Source organism: Globicephala melas, chromosome 7 (assembly GCF_963455315.2).
Source record: "Globicephala melas chromosome 7, mGloMel1.2, whole genome shotgun sequence".
Lineage (NCBI taxonomy): Eukaryota > Metazoa > Chordata > Mammalia > Artiodactyla > Delphinidae > Globicephala > Globicephala melas.
The window spans coordinates 39126748-39141247 of NC_083320.1; the positions used below are offsets into that span (position 1 = coordinate 39126748).

Below are 14500 nucleotides of genomic sequence, written 5' to 3' on the forward strand. Positions count from 1 at the left end.
CATTTCTTTCAGACTCCTGATATAAATTCCTTTCCTGTAAGGTTATTCAAATGTACAGTTCCATCAGAGGAGCATGACTGTCTTACAACACTGTGCCGCACCTCAGCATTGAAAATAATAATTTTTATCCTCTTTTATACTGTAACAGATTATTAAAATATTTTAATTGACATTTTAATAAAATATTTTAAATACTTTATATTTAAGTATTTAGAAATTTTTAAATATTTAAACTATTTAAAAATAAATATATTTTTATTGGCATTTAATGAAAATGAACTTGAATTTCTAGTATGATTGACCCTTATAATTTTCCTTTCTATCTTCCTCTCTACAAGAGGAAATTTGTCTTAAAATGCAGAAATTATTTAATTCTAGAGAGACCAAATTTGAGTCACCCTATATTAATTGTACTGTTACACGAGAGAAATTAAATGCCAAGTGTGAAAAGACCATCTATTAGCATAAAAATGGAGACAGGAATTGTATTATTAGTTTGAATTTTCAACGAATTCAACTGTATCTCAGCAACTAGCTTCAAGGACTTCTCTACCAAGCCTTTTTCAGAATTCTCAATTAGAAATAAAATATATCAATTTGTTGTAATTCTTTCTATGGGAATGCTGCCGGGGGTAAAATAGTTAAAGAAATAGGGAGGTAAGGAAGAAACTAGAGCAGGGATGATCTACAGCTTAGGATATCAGTCTGGAAATAACCAAGATATGGTTATACTGCTAGATATTTTTTTTTTCTAGGCACATTAAGAAACACCAATGTAATTTTGTTTAATCATAAACTATGCTAATTTTCCCTTTAGATGCTTTATCCTTTAGATAATTTAGGTCATTAATCTATGTAAATCATTAGCTTACTACAAATGTTTTCAGCTAACTTTATTTCTATTATAACTAGTATAACCTATGTAATAAAAATATTTTTAAAACTTTTGTCTCAGTGGTAGTTTACCCCTCATGAGATTAGTGAAAATGCTTAAAGTGCTATATTCATGTTAAGAATTATTATGGATACAGATCACACATGTTAGCACTTACTAGGAAGTTGTTAGTTGCAAATATTGTGATTATTCACATTCCTGTGTCTTGTCTATGTGGTAAATAAAAATGTAGTTTATCAAGTTTTGTGATTTCTCTGGTTTTTATGAGCAGAGTAACACACTACTAAACTTAATGTTAATTTAATAAAGGAGCTATTAACTTCAGTCTGTTCATTTAATATATAATATAGAACATTTGGAAGTGTTTATGGAATAAAGATATCCAGTTTTACCCCAAGGAATGTTTTATAGTTAGAAATAGACCAAAAACTGTTAAATGTAATAGATTAATATACTGTGCATTGACTTTTTTCCAAAAGGAAGATTAAGTTTTTTAAAAAATCAGTCAACAGTAAAAATGCAGTTCTACTGAAATGTTTCTATATTGTGTAGCTCTCAAATTGGTGCCCCCAGTTAATAAGGATCCTTGATTTGTTTGGGGAGTAATTGACCAGAAAGCTTATTAGAAGAGCACACATCTAAATGGTTTATAATAGGTTTCCCCAAGAGCATTTTTTCTTAAAGGATAATGCATTTTTATTTATTTACTTTTCTTTCTGTTGACCCTTAGGCTTCAAATTCTCAAGGATCACTTCACTTATTCCCTTTATGTTAACGTCTGCCGATCCCTCTTTGAAAAGGATAAACTACTCTTTTCCTTTTGTCTAACTGTAAATCTGATGATACATGAGCGTTTGGTCAGTATTGTTTTAATTTGTAGGGAAAAAATATTAACGTGAATTCATTAATTTATGAACTTGTGTGGGAATATATATAAAAGGATGGTAAATAGTTAATTATAGTTAAGGCATCACAACTAGATTGAATTTCACAGAGGTGAAAAATAAATTAAGCAGAGTTCATTATATAACTATTACTGCTTAAATTTTTGTATGTTTTAGTTTAAAATAGTTTCTATCAGAATCTTATATAAGTATGCATATAAATTAAATATATTGATATATGTACTCCAAGTAATACTATAAATGGCAGTATTTTTAGAAACTTTTGCAAGTTCGTCAAATCTAACCATTGGGCTTAATGATACCATTCATTAATTTTTGCTATGTTTCAAATCTATTAAAACATAGGAAGCACTTTAAGACTAGAAGAGAGGTGTATAAATTCACTATTTTATATTATGTGTTTAAGATTTATTGATTTCATATGGCAATGTATTAGTTGAACTCTGAAGGAGTAGAAGCTTTATTTTTGCATTTCTTGCAAAAATTTCGTAGCAGTACCTCATTATGTTTTATGGAAAATAATTGAAAACATAGAAGATTGATTGCCTCTCAACAATTTTTAGAGCCAATAAAACTATAAGAAGTCATTTAGGAAAGCATATATTCAAAAAGAATAAATTCAGATTTCCATTTTTAGATCAGTAATTCTGGAGGAAAATTATCAAAAATACCTATCTAAAATGGAACTATTTTGAAAACTGGTTATAATGGATACACTGGTTTCTTACGAATAAATACTGAGCTATACCAGTAACTATAGAATTTTATGGGGACCATACCTGAAGCTTAAAAATCAAATAGTCAATTCTTTTTAAATGGTTGTAAGTTTACTATGTATATGATGAACTCACTTCTGACTCTTCATGCTACTTTGTTTTCCAAAGATTAATAAAGCTGAGTGGAGATTTCTGCTAACTGGTGGCATTGGACTGGATAATCCTCATGCCAACCCTTGTACGTGGCTTCCTCAAAAATCTTGGGATGAAATATGTCGACTAGACGAGTTGCCTGCCTTCAAAACCATTCGTAGGGAGTTTATGCACTTAAAGGATGGGTGGAAAAAAGTATATGATAGTTTGGTATGTTTTTATCCCTCTTGCTTATTTCAGAGTTTTTAAATGGAGAAAATAATGTCAAACAATTTACTCTTATCTTTGAATAAAAACAAGATTTAAAGCTTACTTAATATTAAAATCAGTGCTTCGATTAAACTATCCCCACCTTCAAAATTGGTAGTTCTGTTTGCACTTCTATTCAAATTCCTTGAAATATATAGAGATGCAAAAAAGCTGCATGGTCCTTAAAAGTACTCTTTTTGAATTTCCATGCCAGGTTTTTTATTTATTATCAACTTGTACCTTGGCAATCATAATGGCAGATGAGTTAAAATTTTATAAAACAGATATTGTTTAGATTTTCTGAATACAGGACACAAACTAATAAATATTTGTGTCATTTGATGAAAGGGAAAAGCTAATAGTTCTCAAATAATTTTCATGAGACCCTATCTTGCTAATTGGAGATAGCTAACATATACCATGATACTCAGTTTCCCTTCTAGAATACGTAGGAATTGTTGCCTTCCCTCACTTTTCTTTTAGTACAAGGGCTAATATTTTGATGATTCCCGGTTAATTTTTTCTATTGTTTCTACTCTCTGGACATTCTGCTTTCCTTGGGTTTAATATGCAACAGTTCTGTTGCAGGGGAGGGTGGAGGGGAAAAAGAGCCAGATGCGTGGAGAACACTTTTTCTTTGGTGACCTGTTTGTTGTATTATACATGATACTGAGATTGTGTCTACACCTGAATTTAAATATTTTGGACTGGATCTCTTTTGGATCGCTCCTAGTTAGTAACAAAACTACATTTCCCAGAGGCAAATATGTTTTTGTGTATAGTTGATTCTAATTTAAATAGAAATTTCCCTATGATAAAGCATGGAGATTTCTGATCTGAGATACTACATAGCCTTCCTAAACGTTTCAAAGGTGCAGGTGTCTTTTTTTCCATGTTTACTCCTCCTCCTGGAATCTTGATACCTCTCTTCTTGCATATTTTTAATAGCACTCTTTTGACTTCTTCTTTGATATACACATTCTCAAATATCCCTTTCTAAAAAAGATACCAAAAATTCTTCAAAATAAGAAATAACACATATCCTTCTTCCTTCTTTTGCAATAAATGGGTTTTTTATAAATAGATAATGAGAGTAGTTGGTAGGTTTTTAAAATGCCTTTGGAGAAATAATGGGGAAATCTAATGCACATTTATTTTTTTAATAACAGGGATCATTTTGTGCTATTGATTAATATTCATATTGACATTTACCTGCTTAATTCATGTCTTAGTTTTGTTGTTTTTAGTGGCATTTTAAATTTTCTTTTTGTATCTTATTTCATAACTTTGCCCAACCTAATAAAATTTACATTAGCATTCTTGATTTCATTTAGTCATTATATGAAATTAAAACTCGATTTAAAAGTCAAAATACTGTTTTGGGGGGTTTTTTTTCTTTTAAGTAGTCTTCCAAATAGCATTGAGTTATATCCACTGTCATTTTAGGAGCCACATCATGAGGTTTTTCCTGACGTTTGGGAAGATAAAGCAAGTCAGTTTCAAAGGATGCTCATCATTCGTTGCCTGAGACCGGACAAGGTAAATGTGGTCTTTGAAAGCAGCTCAGTGAGTCCAGTCCCTCCTCTCTCCACAGTCCAGCCAAACACGTGTTTCCTTATGTAATCATGGGTCATGGGGGACGTAAAGGAGCCTGGGGGAAATAACCCCACTTCCTTCTAATGCAGCCATTTTTCAAAAAGTGTATATTTATTAAAACCACACTAAATTAGTAACTCACCAGATTGTATTTTATAGTTTTATTTATGTTATGATTCTTCCTTTTATTATATGCTTCCCCAATTCCTCACAATCTACTTCCTTTACATGCAGTAATCTCATTTTTATTCTTACTGTTTCGATGAAATTAGTCAATGTGGTTTACATGAAGCTGGTTTACTAGACTTTCTGGCTCCTCAAATGCTATGCTGTACATGGTTTTTTGTTGGCTTTTGGAAAGCTAGTAGAATATTAAGACATTCATCACTGCTAACTACAAAGGAAAATGTCAATACTATTAATTTTCATTTCTTTAAATAATAAATTATATAACCAGTGAATCAGCTGACCTGTCATATCAACAAATTGCAGTACTCATTGACATCCTCATTTGTATTATTAAATTCCATTTAAAAAAACAACTGTTCACTTAATTGTAAAGACCCATACCCACAGAGATATCTACATACTCTGAGAAAATGTAGACATTAGGAGTGTGGGAAAAATAAATTGAACAAAATATTCTAATTGTCCACTGTTACTGCTTGAGTAAAAGTATACATAATTATTTCAAAATTTACTGTATTCAGAATTTGAGTTGCCAAGGAATATAATACAATACTTCCATTCTAACAACAACAGAAAAAGCAGAGCTTAGATGGTGAAAGCCGTGTATTTTTTTTTTTAAGTTTTTCTGCACATCAGTGATAATATAGGGTAGCAGCATTCTTTCCTCTGTAAGCCATGGTCTGTTCGATAAACACATGTCATTCTTGCTTGACTTGGCAGTGTGGCCTTAGCCAGGGCCAAAGCATTGGTTAGGCACAGGGCCTAGGGCCCATGATACTCTTAGGGGTTCATGAAAATGTTTTAATTTCTTTTAAAATGAGAAAATAAATCCGTCTGTATTATATTTGTAATTATACCAAAATAGTTGTAAAATACAATTTTTTATATTTATTTATGGAAGAAGGGACCCGCGAAGTGCCAAGGGCCCCTGAACGTCATAATGCTGCCCAGCTCTTAGATGCTGGAAGTACCTCCCGTTGTTGAGGATCATTATTAAACTGATGAAACATCTCCCCCTTGGTGGCCCTTTTAAGAATGAATTTTCACTGGAACTTTAGCGTTAAGCATCAGAAGTTTTCACTTCAACTATTAAATATGGAAGAATATGAAATGCTTCAAACTCTTGCCGAATACGGCTTCTTCCTTTAAAACCTTTTATTAAAATTTTCAAAGGTTTTTACTTTGTTTTCTAAGCTAAAGACTGTTCTGCTAAATGACTCTGCATGTACCATTGACCTTCTCCCCTCAATATTTGATAAACAAAGAAGTTTCTGTTCATGTTTTATATTGTTTAATTAGAAGTGATTAATGAACCGTTTCCTAATTGCAGCAGTTTCATCTATAAATATCTTTTCCCCAGTTTGTTTTTAAAAATTGGACATTTTAATCTGAAAATATGTTGAGCTACCAAACAGATCCAATATTACTTTCCACAGTCACTCTCTTTTTAAAGTGTATTCGAGGGAGCTGGGGAATTAGATATTCAAGCTGAGGAATTTTTGTTTGTATCTTTTTGTTTTTCAATCAATTGAGGTTAAACTTAAGGTTTCATACTTCTCTTGCCTACTCTGCACAATACTTCAGCACCTTGTCTTATAACATTTTCTTATACGTTTCCATATCTCCTCTAGAGGTTTTTTTTGGATTGGTGGATGAATGTAGACATTAACGCTACTCACCAGTATTTCTGGTTCTCCTCTCCTGAGTACACTCGAGGTGGGGGCATTGTGGCCATAAACCTTGCTTTGGCCAGTAAGATGTGAGCAGAAGTGTTAGGGCAGAAGCATCTCACTACCAGTGTGAGATTCTCCAGGGCCCTCCCCCCCGCCACCAAAACTGTGGAATCACGTGTGGATATTTAAGTGCCATAAACAGGCTGCAGTGCTGAGCCAGCACAGGGAGAGTTTGTTGCCTGGACACCCAGATGACTTTGCTGGGACAAGAAATAAGCTTGTGTTGTGTTAAACCACTGAGATCTGGAAATCGTTTGCTACTACAGCATAATTCAATTTATCCTAAGTGATTAACTAGTTACCATTATCTATACTATCTCACCCGTAATCCTTAATATAGAAATGATTATTAGTATGCTCTTATATTACTAGCAACCTCAAATCCTTCAATCTTGCTGTTGCCAGGTACTTTAATTCCTAGTGGTAAATCGTTGACGTTAGAATCTATGTATTTAAAATTAATATATGACTATTATGCTTTTAAAAGAATGATTTTCCAAAGCAAAATGGTATTAGCATGCCAGAGAAAGGAACAGTGCTGTATGAGGCTAATAACTGGGCTAGTACTACATAGATATTATTTCTTTGCCATCTCTAAGTCATGAGTGTATCACCCCTAGGAAGATCAGCAATTGTTTGATCTCTAGTTTACAGTATATGTTATTTGTCAGCACAATTTTTTCTGTCTCCTTTCTACTGCTCTCCCTTCAAAACCAACTCCATCCCATGGTAAGAAGCCACAGATGCCAGGTTATCTAATGCTCTAGTTTGGAAAAATGTAACAGATGCTCACTGAATCACCAGTAGGAGAAATGAGATGGGTTTGCACCTTCCACAGAATTTAATAGTTTATAGTGTTTTATTGACAAAAGCATATCAGATGGATAAATACGGAGGTGTGGAATGTTTTGAGCCCATTTACAAAATGAAGAGCTTCTGGCCACAGTTCTCTCCTTCTGGACAGTAAACAAAAAGCAATTTAATCAGCTTTCAATAAGAAACTTGTCAAATATAAGTTAATATGTTTCTCTGACCTCAGATAAATCCCATAGGAACTTGCAAGACACAGAAGAACATACATAGGTGACCACAAACTTCTTTTCTGCCTTTGGGAAGATGGCTGCCTGAATTAGTCTATAATTTTTGTTACTGACAGATTTTATCGTATAAACCTGATGCTGGCATAATCAGATTGCAGAAGCAAACCCAATTCCATCGCCTTCCAAACTGAATAGCTTGCTTCAGGAGTTACTGTTCAGTCTTGGGAGCAAGCAGGTCTTATTCAGTTTTAACATTAAAAATGAAACAATGAAACTTGTGCCCACCCTCACGCAGGCACCCCTAACTGGGTTCTCTGGCGCTAACATTAAGAATCAGTTTCCACCAGCCATGTTTGCATGAGCGCCGTGGACGCTGCCAGCCTGAAACACTCACAGAAGAGGGGCCGTTTAGAACTCAAACGTCCTAAAAGTGAAAACACGCACTTAAAAGCCATGTGCTTTCGTTGTGTTTGTAAAATTATAATTTAGTGAAGAAGTTAGCCTTGAGAGGAGAGAGGCTATTAAAAAACCATTTAGTTTTCCTTTGCTAATTGTTGTTGTTGTTTTTAATCTAGTGAGAAAAGACAGCCACAGGAAAAGAATAATAGGGAAAAGGGCAAGGACAAGGCCTGAGACAGGCAGTTAGGATATTTTTAGTTTTCTGCCATAAGCTTGATATCTGTGCCCATTCAAAATATCTGAAACATGAAATAACTTATCAAGAAATGAAACTTGATGTATAGATGAATTTATTATTCTGTAATTTTTGTTTAGAATTTCCGTAATTAGAATCCCACCTTCACAAAAGGGAGCATCCTAATTTATTCATTCATTTGTTCAGTAGATATTTATTGTGCAGGAACGATATATGAGTAATCTTGTTAGGTAGATCCATGCCAACGTGGCACTTATACATGTGTTATTACCCTTCTATACCTTTCCATAGTTTTTAATTATTTTTAATGACATACAGTTGATTTACAATATTGTGTTAATTTCTGGTGTACAGCAAAGTGATTCAGTTATATATATGTATATATATATATGCATATATATATTCTTTTTCAGATTCTTTTCCATTATGGTTTATTACAGGGTATTCAGTGTAGTTCCCTGTGCTATACAGTAGGACTTTGTTGTTTATTTTTTATATAGTAGTGTGTATCTGCTAATCCCAAACTCTTAATTTATCCCTCCCCCACCTCCTTTCCCCTTTGGTAACCATAAGGTTGTTTTGTGTGTCTGTGAGTCTGTTTCACAGATAGGTTCATTTGTGTCACATTTTAGAGTCCACATATAAGTGATATAATATGGTATTTGTCTTTCTCTTTCTGACTTACTTCACTTAGTATGACAATCTCTGGGTCCATGCTGCAGATGGCATTATTTCATTCTTTTTTATGGCTGAATAGTATTTCACTGTGTATATATGCCACATCTCCTTTATCCCCTCATCTGTCCATGACATTTAGGTTGGTTCCCCAACTTGGCTATTTATACCTTTCCATATTTGAATGAATCTGTTGTGGAGGGATTAAAAAATTTAAGTACAGGTATTTCTTCACTGTTTCTCAGCTCCAGACCCTCACACCCTCAGTCAGTCTGTCTCTCTTTCTCTCTCTCTCTCTCTCTCTCTCTCTCTCTCACACACACACACACACACACACATATACACATACACACATCCATACCAGGATTGACACTCTTTTTAAAGTATTGTGACAAGTCAATGAGTTTTACTTACAAACCTTGTGTGGATAGAGGTTCTGGAGAATGCACTGTTAAAATTTGGCAATGTTTGTAACTTTCTCCAGAGGAGACCCCCTTTTTGAGATTCTTGGTAGCTGCAAATTGCTCCTGCAATTCGCTTTAAGTTCAGAAAAGTTGTGGGGTGGTGGAATTGCTGTCCTAATTTGGAGTGTTGTGTGTTACACACAATTCCATCCTCGGATATAAGTAGGTGTCCAGTCAGAGAGGTTCTGAAGCTTTCAAAAAATTCTTTGTGCTCTTGTCACTTCATTACTTCTCTTCCTGGGATGCTTCCATAATTTGTTAAGCTAGATACAGGGATACTGGTTCATTAAACATACCTTTATTACTTGCTTGGCACACACCTAAGCCATCACCCAGAGATGAGTGGTGTAGACCCTTCATCAGAAAGAAGGAATGATGTACCTGAGGCTGTACCTCAGCCATACTGCTTTCTACAAGTCTGCTCCCACAGCAGTGCCTGACAGGGACCCCCAAGCCCCAAAGTTCTGCTCTTTCTCAAACACGCTCCCAGAAAATGCACGGGCGTATTCTCGGAAAGTTTACACGACGTAGTTTCGCCTGTTTCTCGGGAGTATGGCTTCTCTTTCACGGTGCTTTTCCTTTTCTTTCTTTTTTCAGCTGTATCGATCTTTGTGGTATAGGATTGTATAAATCACACTAGAATTTCTACTTCTGAGTTGTGGACTTTGGAACATGGTCAAGTTTTACTTAAAACTTAAGTAAAGAATTAAGGTTTTTTATATTCTTTATCTAGGATATGTTGAATACTCACTAAAAGGAAGAAAAATGCCTTTGAATTCTGGTGTCACTAACCACCCACCTTTTATTAATTCAATAATGTATAGTTTCTTTCTATCTAAAAGACAACTGTATAAAGTGATGCCTTTGACTCTTTACCAACATTTATAAATACCAAAGCGAATGTAAGGTCCTTTGTTATAAAACACCTTTGAATGTGAAGTTTTAAGGTTTTAAGCAGATTTTGAATATTCCTTCAAACATATTCTTGTCCCTTTCTAGATTATTCCAATGCTGCAAGAATTTATAAACAACAGATTGGGACGTGCATTCATTGAACCACCCCCGTTTGATCTATCCAAGGCATTTGCGGATAGTAACTGCTGCGCACCACTGATTTTCGTGCTCTCTCCTGGAGCAGATCCCATGGCTGCCCTTCTAAAATTTGCCGATGACCAGGTACCTTAAACGTCTATTTTTTTTTCCTGCTGACCTGCTTGTGTCAGTAACCTGTGGACATTCAGACAGGGCCTTCTCTTATACTGCTCCCATAACTCAAGGCCTCTTCCAAAGTGGCATTCAGGTGGTAACTGCCCTAGAAATAGACCAGGGGGTCACAGACACCATATCTGGAAGCTGTAGACGAATCAGGATATAGGAGAAATGAATTCTAGACAGACATTCCCACAGAGTTCCTTAAATAAACTTGAATAGAAGTTAGGGGCTAATGGATTTTTTTCCTCTGAACTTTATGCAGTAACCAAATTAGTTAAGATATAATTATTCAGAGATCTGGAGGAAACTGGGGCAAATTCATCTGTCTATTCATAGTTTTCTTTTCAGCTTTGAATTTTAGGAGTTGCTGCTTGATACCTGGGCTCTTTCATCTCCTCCTCATATTAAAAGTCTTCTTAATTTTTTCCCGTCCCTTATCTCAACAATCAAAGACTCTACAGAATTTTTCATTTATTACCATGACTGTTTCCTTCATGAACTGGCTTGCTTTTTGTCTGTTTATTGGCTTCTGAACCAGTAAGAGGTTTTAGGGCTGTATGTGCCCTAGAACCTTAGAGGGATGCTGCATGATTAAATTTTAATATATTTAATATTAACATTTCCTGTGATGATAATATTGATTCTTCTTTAAAATGTGATTGAAAATAACATCTTCACTATTCTTGTACACAGGGATGTGGAGCATCAAAACTCAGGTCTTTATCTCTTGGTCAAGGCCAAGGGCCCATAGCTATGAAGATGTTAGAAAAAGCTGTCAAAGAAGGAACATGGGTTGTTCTTCAGAATTGTCACCTTGCCACCTCTTGGATGCCAACCCTCGAGAAAGTTTGCGAGGTAAAAACGCAAGCTTATTTTTATGAGATCATAGTTCCCCAGTAGAATTAGTGATGTACATGCCATCTAAGTAACTCCATTCCTGTCCTGTAATTTGAGGGTTTCAGGATGGCTGGGTTATAGGGGAGATGGGTTCACATTGGGAACTAGAGGACAGCACATGGCCAGGCCTTGCCGAATCTCTCCTACTAGAGGCAAGGGCTCATCCCGTGGGTCAGAAATATCCTTAATCAGAGGAGCAGCCTCAAAGATAGGAATAAACCACAGGGTAGACAGAAACCAATTTACTTTTTACAGCAGTGGGCCAAAAACAACAAAGAAAGCTCTGCAGGGGGAAATTAGTGTGGCCCCTCTAAACCAAAAGGCTTCAGGATGTAACTTTGCTTTAATTATACTTCTCACCCACTTAGCTAGTGACGCTGCCACAGAGGATGAATCTGAAACCAAAAGAGCACTCCTCCCACCCTCCTTGCAGTGGGTCACGGTACTTCCCTATTTTTGTGGGCAGAAATTCCAGGAAGAAAATCCCACGTAGCTCAACTGAATAAACAGAAAACCTGGCAATGGATTCCACGTAATTACCCGTGACTCTAGCCCTCTCTTCAGAGTCCCTCGAGCTACTAAATTGATATAACTTACACTATCCAGACATCCACCTGACACTTTAAGGAGCAGACTATATTTTCCTTTATGCCACTTGTCACCATTTTGTTTTGTCTGTATCTCCCACTAAAATGTAAGTGCTGTTTTATTCTCCGGTTTACCTCTGGCACCTTGAAGAGTGCCTGGCTCATGGGACATAATCAATAAATCTTTCCTGAGCTGGCGAATGAATAAAGCCTTTCAATGGCTTCCCACTGCATGAAGACAAAGTTCATGCCCCCATCATGGCTTCTTCATTTGACTTTCGCCTGCCTCTCAGGTTTCGTCTCTGGCCACTTCCCATCTTAACTTCCGTGCTCTAGCCACTTGACCTTCTTTCACTTTCATTGGGAGAGCACACTTTCTCAAGAATGTAGGCTTCCATGATAGATGTTATTTCTATCTGCAAAACTATTCTTTAATATTTTTTGCCTTACTAACATCTTCTCAAGCTTCGGGCCTTATATTCGAGACTTTGTATTTGTGCCTGTTTCCTCATGGTTCCTCTGTCTCTAGGCTGTTCTCATGACCTGTTGAATTGTATCGTATACCCATTAGAGAGTCATCCAAGAGGGAAGAGCTGTCGCCAGTGGATGGTGAACTTGGCCCAAAGTCCCATGAGTTATGCTACCTAAGTCACTGGGCATAGGGCAGCTAGTAGGAGGAAAAATGGTACCTTCACCATTTATGAAAAAATGTAGGTGCCTTAAGCATCCTTCCAATTCCCCTACCCACCCCTTCACCAGTTGAGTGCTCAAAAATTATTTTACTGTTAAAGATTTGCAATTAAAAAAACATAGATACCACTGACATGGACAGTTGGAGGAGTTAGCAGTAGGGAGTGGGGCAGAACAGGAGAGAGGGAAAGACCCATGGTAATTATTCCAAGGCCCAATATAGCCTTCACGACAGTCATAGATGAGCGTTCTGTCATCCTCCACAGTGCAGGCCTGACTATCCCCGTAAACAAGTGGTGCTAATAGTGATATGGTTTAGTGCTTCAGGACATACCAGTTCTTCTTCCCTTTCAAAATGCTCTTTTTTGTTTCATCCCTACTTGGTTTAATATGGATTTATCTGAGTGTGTTGCTTATTCTCACAACCTGGCTACAGCAAGAAGGCATCATTCTTAATCTGGCTCTGGGGCACAAAAGTGTTTCTATAAATATTTCAGCAACATCAGTGAAGATACAAGACTTTTTGGAATGTCTTAGTCTTTATCACGGCCCAATCTGAATTATGTAATGCCTTTGTAAACTTTACAGTCATGTGATTTAATTGTTAACAGGGAGAGGGACAGCAACTCTGGGCCTTCCCCATGAAGTATGTCGCTTCCCTGGCAGAATCAGTTTTTAAGGCCTTTGCCTTAAACTGCAGCAATAAGCCCTATTTTGTGAAGATGCTTCCTCCCACTTCCAGCCCATCCCATGCACACATGATTGAGATTTTCCTTGCATTTTATGACCCTTTTGGATCTGGTTTCTTTTGTTGCAGGAGTTAAGCGCAGAAACAACACATCCAGATTTCCGAATTTGGCTGACAAGTTACCCATCTCCAAATTTCCCTGTGTCTGTACTGCAGAATGGAGTGAAAATGACCAATGAAGCACCGAAAGGTTTACGGGCTAATATCATTCGATCATACCTCATGGACCCAATCTCTGACCCTGAGTTCTTTGGCAGCTGCAAAAAGAATGTTAGTAATGGCTAGGTCTTGCTACCTCTGCCCCGTAAAGCAATTCAAGTGGCCCCCAGTGATCCTGGCTGTGTGTGCTGAGTAAAACTGCAAATTAAATAGGCCTCCTGCACTGTTGGTTTTGATTACTGATTATTGACTGTACTGAAGTCAGTTTTATTAATATTTTATTTTATTTCACCGCCAGCCTCATTCCTGCTCAGCTGAGATCTAGTGGAGTGTCATTAATTATGCAGCTTTCTATTTAGAAAGTCAGCCGTAAGCCATTCCCAGTACAAATCTGCAAGGTTGGAGAATCTTGTTTCAGGATATTAACTGAGCCCTTTGCTATGTGGAGCCATATCTTTAAATTAACACATAAAAATATTTCCTCCATATAACTGTAATGAGGGCCAAAAGGATTTTACTCCCTGATTGATGGGCTCATAAGGGTCTTTTTTTTTTTTTTAGCATCACCAGGCAAGCAGGGAAGCCACCCACTGCTTTCATGATTAGAATTCTGTGTGTGAATGTTTGTGACCTAAAATTGTTTCACAGTGTTTTGCCATAATTAAAAATGGAATAGTTTCTTTTTAAGAGGGGTTATGAACCTTGGTAAGTTTTTGCTGTTAAAAAGCTCACACTCTTGATGTTGGGATGTGTTTTAAGTACACATCAAAAGAAAGTATTAAGAATAAAGAAGTACTTTCATTAAACAAAAGTCTGGGATACTAAAAAAAAAAAAGGGGGGGGACCTGTATTTAAAATTAAGTCAAACCTTATCCTAAGCATCTAAGACCTGCTGTATGACAAACTTTTGCATGATTTGGCCCAGAGAGAGCAGGTT

The 14500-nt window shown here is 36.1% G+C and overlaps 1 protein-coding gene across 1 annotated transcript in view; it reads left to right on the forward strand.

Moving 5' to 3' along the window:
• DNAH7 (dynein axonemal heavy chain 7) overlaps positions 1 to 14500 on the forward strand; it is a 246720-nt gene that overhangs the window by 196520 nt on the left and 35700 nt on the right. Inside the window, exons 51-56 of the mRNA XM_030855979.3 lie at positions 1626 to 1752; positions 2685 to 2879; positions 4365 to 4457; positions 10270 to 10446; positions 11176 to 11337; positions 13474 to 13674. Of these exons, the coding sequence (XP_030711839.2) occupies positions 1626 to 1752; positions 2685 to 2879; positions 4365 to 4457; positions 10270 to 10446; positions 11176 to 11337; positions 13474 to 13674 (955 nt within the window). The remainder of the gene's footprint in view (positions 1 to 1625; positions 1753 to 2684; positions 2880 to 4364; positions 4458 to 10269; positions 10447 to 11175; positions 11338 to 13473; positions 13675 to 14500) is intronic.